Below are 8,222 nucleotides of genomic sequence, written 5' to 3' on the forward strand. Positions count from 1 at the left end.
GTAAAAATATTTGGCACATGTCTGGCAATTCCGCAGCTGTCATTTCTGGAAAATGCAAACATGTATTTGCAATTGTACGGCGACGCTGACGTAAGCTTCGTTTGAGCGCAGTGAGAACAGCGGTGGCCGATGGTTGGACTGGAGTGAGAGCGGCCAACGACTTGCCTTCGTGCCTGCTTTTGCATGTGTGTCACGTATTCATGACTGGAATTTAGCTGACCGCTTTGTCTCTGTCTGACAAATAAGTAGTCGCTGCAGGTCGTGTAGTTTGGCTGGAGTCATTTCAGTGCGTGTTTGAATTTTGTTGACACAAATTGACATACAAAAGTGGGATATACGAAAAAGGCACAAGCGAATTGTAAAAAAAAATCATAAAACATAAAGGAAGAAAAATAGGTGTGACAGCGCGTTGTGAAGAAAATACATAATAATCGAATAAATTTGTGCAAAACTTATATTAAATTGTGTAGCAGAAACGCGTTGAAATAGTTGAAACGCGTGAAAAAGTTGCAGCATGCAAAGTCCGAGAACGAATGCAGTTAATGGAGCAATACAGTCGCTGCCCAGTACTTTGGCTCAACTTGCGCTAAGGGATAAACAGCCTCCGCAGTTGCCACAGACACAGCCACCAAGCGTGCCCAACAAGAGTCATCTGGTCGATGGCACCTCGGCCACTAATGGCGGTGGAGGCGGAGTAGGTAGCAATGTTGTTGGCAGCGGCGCTGCCGATTCGAACAAAGTGACCACCGAGCTGCAGGAGAAGGAAAACCAAAATCAACTACAGCAGAAACAGAAACCGCCACTGCCTGTGCGCAACAAACCAATGGAAATAGCGGGTTATGTCGGTTTCGCCAATCTGCCAAATCAAGTTTATCGTAAAGCGGTAAAACGTGGATTCGAGTTTACATTGATGGTTGTGGGTGCTAGTGGTTTAGGCAAATCAACATTAATCAATTCCATGTTCTTAGCTGATATATATAATGCGGAACAATATCCTGGTCCATCACTACGTCGCAAGAAGACTGTTGCCGTAGAAGCTACGAAGGTGCTTCTCAAAGAGAATGGTGTAAATTTAACGCTCACTGTTGTTGACACACCTGGCTTTGGTGACGCTGTCGATAACACAAATTGTTGGGTTCCCATACTTGAATATGTTGACAACAAATATGAGGAATACTTGACTGCTGAGTCACGCGTCTACCGCAAACAGATTCCAGATAATAGAGTACATTGCTGTTTGTATTTCATTGCGCCATCCGGACATGGTTTGCGACCATTAGACATCGCTTGCATGCAGAGTCTCTCTGACAAAGTGAATCTCGTGCCCATCATATCGAAAGCCGACACAATGACACCAGACGAAGTGCATCTATTCAAAAAACAGATTCTCAATGAAATTGCACAGCACAAAATTAAAATATACGACTTCCCTTCCACTATCGAAGATGCAGCCGAGGAGGGAAAAACAGCACAAAATTTGCGGGTACGCGTACCATTTGCTGTTGTAGGTGCCAACTCCATAATTGAAATGGATGGCAAGAAAGTACGTGGCCGACGCTATCCTTGGGGTTTGGTTGAGGTGGAAAATCTAGCTCATTGCGACTTTATCGCGCTACGCAACATGGTTATACGCACACATTTACAGGATTTGAAAGATGTTACCAACAATGTACACTACGAAAATTATCGTTGCCGCAAATTATCCGAGCTTGGTCTAGTCGATGGCAAAGCACGCTTATCAAATAAAAACCCCTTGACACAAATGGAAGAAGAAAAACGCGAACATGAGCTAAAAATGAAGAAGATGGAAGCCGAAATGGAACAAGTGTTCGATATGAAAGTGAAGGAAAAAATGCAGAAATTAAAGGATTCTGAGCTTGAGTTAGCGCGACGTCACGAGGAACGCAAAAAGGCGCTGGAATTGCAAGTGCGAGAGCTTGAGGAGAAGAGGCGCGAATTCGAACGAGAAAAGAAGGAATGGGAGGAAGCTAATCATATCACACTTGAGGAATTGAAGCGACGCAGTCTTGGCGCTAACAGTAGTAGCGACAATGTTGATGGCAAAAAGGAGAAGAAAAAGAAGGGACTGTTCTAAATTTTAAAGCACTAATCCTAGAAACAGTATTCGAGTAACTAGAAACACACAAAGTAGCAGAAGAGAAGTTAATGAAAAAATCAAAGTAAAAGCAAAGCGAAGATAGACCAGCTGATGCGGGTGGCCGTGAAGGTAATAACGATGACGATGACGATGATGATTATATGTAGACGATGACGAAGTTTATGACGAATTGTGTTAAGTAATAAAATACCTAAAATTGTATTTAAAATACTACTTTACAAAGCAAGCAACCGAAGCAAACACACAACCCTTAAAACGATTCCCCAACCCCCTCAGCTAATACACGAGTATCGTCCATACTCCTTGCATTAATTATAACACTATTACCTACTATACATACCTACATAAATATAATAAAATATATATAATAAAGTCTTCTTTAGTTTAAAATTCATGCTGATTTTACTACATATTAACCTCCATATAGATGTTCTGCTTTAAACACTCATGGTTACCTCGTTTGGCTCCTGCGTTGCTCCTTTCATAATTTTCCTAGGCAGTAGCTTATTTTATGTAATATATTATTATTATCGCGTGTGAATGTGCGCTGGTGCTTCTACTTCTATATGATAACTGTTGCCCGTCCCCGCGTTGCTGCTGAGAAATTCGTTTATTGAACGGTAGTCATAATTGATGTGGAACACACGACGCATACAAAGTTGATGCATCTTCTGTAAATTTTCAACACATTAGTGAAGTGACGTGAGAATCTATATGCATAGTTATATGCAGTGTCTGCTTTGTGTGGTTTACAGTGGAGTTAGACGTTGTATCAACCAAAATTTGTTTCAATAATTAACATAGACTTGTCGCTAGACCATGCAGAGCTTAATACAGATGGTGGTAGTGGATATGCTCTACTCGCGTGCCACTAACTGACTTTTGCTTGTACTCAGCAGCGGACAATTAACATTTGATTGAAAGGCAGTAAGTGTGTACAATGGAAATTAGCTGGTGGTCCACATACGTATGTGTGTATGCATTTTTCCGAAACGATATCAAGCATATTTTGTAGGAATTTTTTACTCATATGTATGCATGTAGGATATAATGTTTATATGGGACATGTTTCTGCGTTTGAATGTATGTGTACACTCATGCATGTATTGGTTACTGATTAGCATTTCTCAATTGCGCTTGAAAATTCCGTTTAATTCAAACAATTTTTTTTTTATCGGAACGAGTGTTTCACATACATATAAAAAGTAAAGAAGGTATTTAATAAATTAATAATGTTCGGAAGGCATTTTGGCATTTGCACCAATTTGAAAATTTATTCCGCTCAACAACTGAGTAAAATTAAATAAAATCAGTACGCGGTATTTAAACTTCTATGCAATTAGTCACTAAACCACTATGTGCATACATATGTTTGTGTCTGTGTATGTATGTTTTCAAAGAAAGTACATATTGTATTTGTATGTATATATTCATGCCAGCGCGCATATGGACTGACATATGAACATATGTGGACAGGCCGTGTCACTGGTGTTGTTGACGCTGTCTCCCGTCCAATTCCAGCACAGCGCATTCCATATACAGAAGTTACTTTGAAATTACTTAGCGGTTTCGTTAAGCATTTTGCGCCGAAGCAATGTGCCGCTGATCAATGAACGTTTCACGCTAATGTATGTATGGCTGAAACGAGTGGTCAGTCGAGAGTTTCGAAAGAAGCGACCGTTAAGTGGGTAAATCAAAGAGGGGTAAAGAGGTCATTAGACCGCCAAATACATACCGCCGAACGAGCGCTTGATTGGGTGGCAGGAATTTATTAATAAATGTGGACACACATACCATAGTTCATTAGTTATTGCTGTGCATTATATATACATATGTATTTATGTACATATGTATGTATGTATGTATATGCAAGCATAATTATAAATATGAGTCTTTGCTTTGCACGACTCAAAGTTACACATACCTCCGTACAAATATATGTTTGGACATACATATGTATGTGTGTATGTATGTATATGCGGGCCCGCAACGATTAATATACACTTTCATTAGCGCGAAAACAAAGCAAAAGCAAATTCATTCGCTAAGTTCGCGTTGAAGTCAGAAACCCCAATGAGCATCACTAAAACAATTACAGACATATTTATTTATTTACAGGGCTTTATATAAACTCAATGATGGCTATAATTATATGCTGTCTCTTATACACATCTAGATGTGTATAAGAGACAGGAAGTCAGAAACCCCAATGAGCATCACTAAAACAATTACAGACATATTTATTTATTTACAGGGCTTTATATAAACTCAATGATGGCTATAATTATATGTGTTGACTCAGTTACTTGAAAATCAAAATTTATTTAACACTAAATTAGAAAATGCCAATAAAAAAAATAATAAAAAAAAATGTAAAATTTCTGGTATTTTCATAATAAAGTGCGTTTTGGCAGCTTTTCCTGCTGGCTCTGTTGCGGCATTATTTTAGTGAAAGGTTTAAAAATATAAGCAATCGGCTGCTATGCCCCCATCGAATCGAGGCTTCTTTACCGTTCTGCCTGCTTGCCTTTCGTGCATTATTTGGAAATGCATGCAGTAGACGCTCCGCTCAGGCACTCCTCCCCCTCCGAATGGACGCCGGCATGGCCACTCGTGCCATGTTGCAATCGCTACCGTCGCTCACTCAAAGCAAAACGCTTGTAAATGCATTTCAAAAACGTTCTTACCCGTACTTTATTGGCATATTTTGGTTTGGTTTTTGTGTTTTTGTAGCAATGCCCCATCGAGCTGCCGCTGATAAGCTATAGGGGGAAATGTGTAAACAAAATGAAAAAAAGGAAACAAAACACTATAAAATAAATATAGCAATAGCAACAACAGCATATCAGAAATTATTGGGTCGCGAACGCCAAGGCATGCACGCCTAAAATCATGCATACATACATACACATTGCATGTGAATGTACTTATGTGTATGTATAGATTTGTATGTATGTAAAAAGTACTTGGTACATATGTACAAACACGCAGCATTTACGGCTGCGTATACAAAAGTACATTTTACATATATATGTATGTATGGCCGTATGCTTGCGTATAGAAATTCTTGAGGAAATGCTTTTACCAAACTAAAAAAGTTCAAATAATGGCAATAATATACATATAAAAAGAATTAGCACTACGTTTTCGGTTTCATTTTATTTGATGCAAACGGTTTATGTAAATACATCCAATGTACATACATACATATATGTATATGTCTGTGTAAGTTCATTTCCAACAAGAAAACAATTTTGCTTTAATTTTCATTTTTATATCCTGAACAGAGAATATTAAGTTTGTCAAGCAGTTAGTAATCTCCAAAGAAACTGCCAGCAACCGTATAATATTATATATTTATGACCATGCATACATATGTATGTATATATGTACAGTCCCATGTACAACGGCATTTTCAATAGGATTTCAAATTTACTACCGAAATTCAGAGTCAGTGATCTCAACCTTACGAGTGATACGTCCAATTTATGGTAGTCATAATCGTCCTGTCAGATCAAAACTCCACAGGCACAGTACAAAATGTTCCCGTGCTAGTGAGACAAAAAAGTGCCCGTAGTGCCGAGAATATTGCTGCGTCTAGCGTATCAATTGAGGTAGACAGAAATCAGTCTTTCATATGTTGTTCTCAGACGTAGGGCATCTCTGTGAACTTGTGGCGAATTTTGCGAACAGATTATGGCATACATCCTTACAGGAGCAAATTGACGCAAAAACTGAAACCGCTTGAACACCTGAATCGTGGTATGTCTTTGAATTGGACCGAGCAACAACTTGAAAATGATCCGGATTTTCATTTAAAAATCATCCTCAGCGATGAGGCTCATTTCTGGCTGAATGGTTTCGCTTATAAGCAAAATGTGCGCTATTGGTCAGGCAGCAAGCCACACATACTCCATGCGTCACCATTGCATTCCGGAAAAATTACGGTTTGGTGCGGTTTATGGGCCGGCGGCGTCACTGGGCCGTACTTCTTCCATAATGATCAAGACCGACACGTTACTGTGAATGGGAATCGCTACCGCTCAATGATGATCGAATATTTTTGGCTCGAATTGAATGATATGAACTAGGATAATGTGTGGTTCCAACAGGGTGACGCCGCAAGCTATACAGCGTATGTCACAATCGATTTATAGGTAACCAAGTTTGTTGAACGTGTTTTCTCACGAATTGGCCCAGTCAATTCATCGCCTCAGGCGTGCGATTTGAAGCCGTTGGACTATTTCCTGTGGGGCTACGTCAATTCTATGGTCTATGCCAACAAGACACGAATATTGAACGTGAAATTGCAGCAGTATCGGCTTGAAAACCATCGAAAATTGGGATCTGGACTTCTGCAAACGCGGCCGTGGCATCGAAACTACTCTTACAGAAATAAAGAATTTCATTGATATTCCAAACTGTTTATGCTTTATTAACAAATACTTGTGTAACGCTCTTATTGAAAAACCCGTTATAAGGGATCATCGCGACAAGCTGAGTCGATTTAGCCATGACCGCCTGTCTTTCAGTATATGCCCAAACTAGTCCCGCACTTTTAATGATATCGCTCTGAAAACGTCGATTGGATTGTTGCGTTCAGAAATCATGTTTTGGGCAACCATCGTATTGTTAAAATAATTCATTCAATTAATTTCAGAGGCTGCCGAACCAAATGGTAGGTTTGGTCTGCTGAGGCGGAAATTTTTAATTATCCATTGTTAGGTAGAGCTCTGGTTAAATTTTTGTTCTATTCCAATTTCGTACAACAAATTAAGCATGATAAAGTTATGAATCGTCTCCGATCGGTTTTAGTAGATATTTGATGAGGCACTCGTATTTGGGTCATTCTTGGTTAATAGCTCCTACTTTGGGGAATGACTAACGAAAGTTATTGTTTCTGAAGAAGGCTGGAGAAATATGAGCCTCTAAACTGTGTTCCGCATTCCAACTTAACTGTACTACAAGTAGATATTCAGTGCAAGCTTGCAAACTCAATTTTTTCTTTGCTAATATTTTTGGATATTTTTCAATAATTGAGTTTCCTCACCTTCGTTCCCTGCAGAATCGGTGGATAGGAATGCTCCTCTTGATGCAAAGCCCCTTTTGACAATTGAATGACACTAAAAATTAATCAAGCAGCTGGAGGTGATGTCCAACGATTCGAAACCACAATACAAAGATAATTGTTCACCAGTTTTGTCAAGGTTTATTGTAAGAATTTTTGAAAGCAAATACTTTCCCGCATGCAAAAACGTTACGAGTAAAGTGACCTACTTACTTACATACGTACATACATATGTATGTGTATACTAAGTCTTTGCTAGACGATTTTTGGTTTTCACGCTCATTTGGTAACTTTAATCCTTATTTTTATGCCATATGTATGTACATATGTAAGTGGGCACATGCGAAATTCAATTTTTGACAGCTTTTGTTCTTTGAGTGCGTTTGTGTATGTATGCAAAATCTGTTTTCAGGGCCATTTTTTGCAGAAGCATTTAACGCCTTTGATTTTGACACTTTATCCATTTAACGTCATACATCCATACATGCACTTTGTGGCTGCCATCGAGTTCGACCGCAAAACGTTTAGCTGCAAAGTGTCCATTTAACAATCTCAGCCCTTTACATCGATGAGTTGAAAGAGCTCGAAGACTTCACGAATTACACAAGCGTCGAGAAGCACAAATCACTACCACGTACTCATCATATATGTACATATGTGTGTGATTATTTTTGAATATTTTCGGCTCTTAATACATATGATTCCCATCATTCGTGTGATCCCTTCGGGCAATGGTCAGCAACAACTGTTCTCCTGACAAGCGGATAGCAGCGACGCTGATCAATGTGAAGTGCCAATTTAATAATAACAGTTGCTTAATGAATTGTAATTTTAATGGGCACTTTACAGACGACATGTTGAGATCGTTCATTTCAAGTGTCCGGCTGAGCACGTGAAAGCAAAAAATTCGAATTTTTAAGAGACAAGATCTAACGATCTAACGCTTGCGCTGCTTTAGAATTCTTATTCTGCATGCTTATATTTTCACACAGCAATCTTGCCAATTAACTCCCTATAAAATAAATAGTTGCTTGG

The 8,222-nt window shown here is 39.1% G+C and overlaps 1 protein-coding gene across 1 annotated transcript; it reads left to right on the forward strand.

Moving 5' to 3' along the window:
- Positions 1-216: 216 nt before the first annotated feature.
- LOC108970753 (protein peanut) lies at positions 217-2,491 on the forward strand. The gene has a single exon (XM_018936310.1). It carries the CDS (start codon positions 515-517, stop codon positions 2,093-2,095), a length of 1,581 nt encoding a protein of 526 aa, XP_018791855.1. The 5' UTR covers positions 217-514; the 3' UTR covers positions 2,096-2,491.
- Positions 2,492-8,222: the final 5,731 nt, after the last annotated feature.

Source organism: Bactrocera latifrons, unplaced genomic scaffold (assembly GCF_001853355.1).
Source record: "Bactrocera latifrons isolate USDA-ARS-PBARC rearing strain unplaced genomic scaffold, ASM185335v1 scaffold_31, whole genome shotgun sequence".
NCBI lineage: Eukaryota > Metazoa > Arthropoda > Insecta > Diptera > Tephritidae > Bactrocera > Bactrocera latifrons.

Excerpts from the sequence above, each read along its gene's own strand:
- LOC108970753 (XM_018936310.1), top strand. The coding sequence starts at position 515 with ATGCAAAGTCCGAGAACGAATGCAGTTAATGGAGCAATACAGTCGCTG.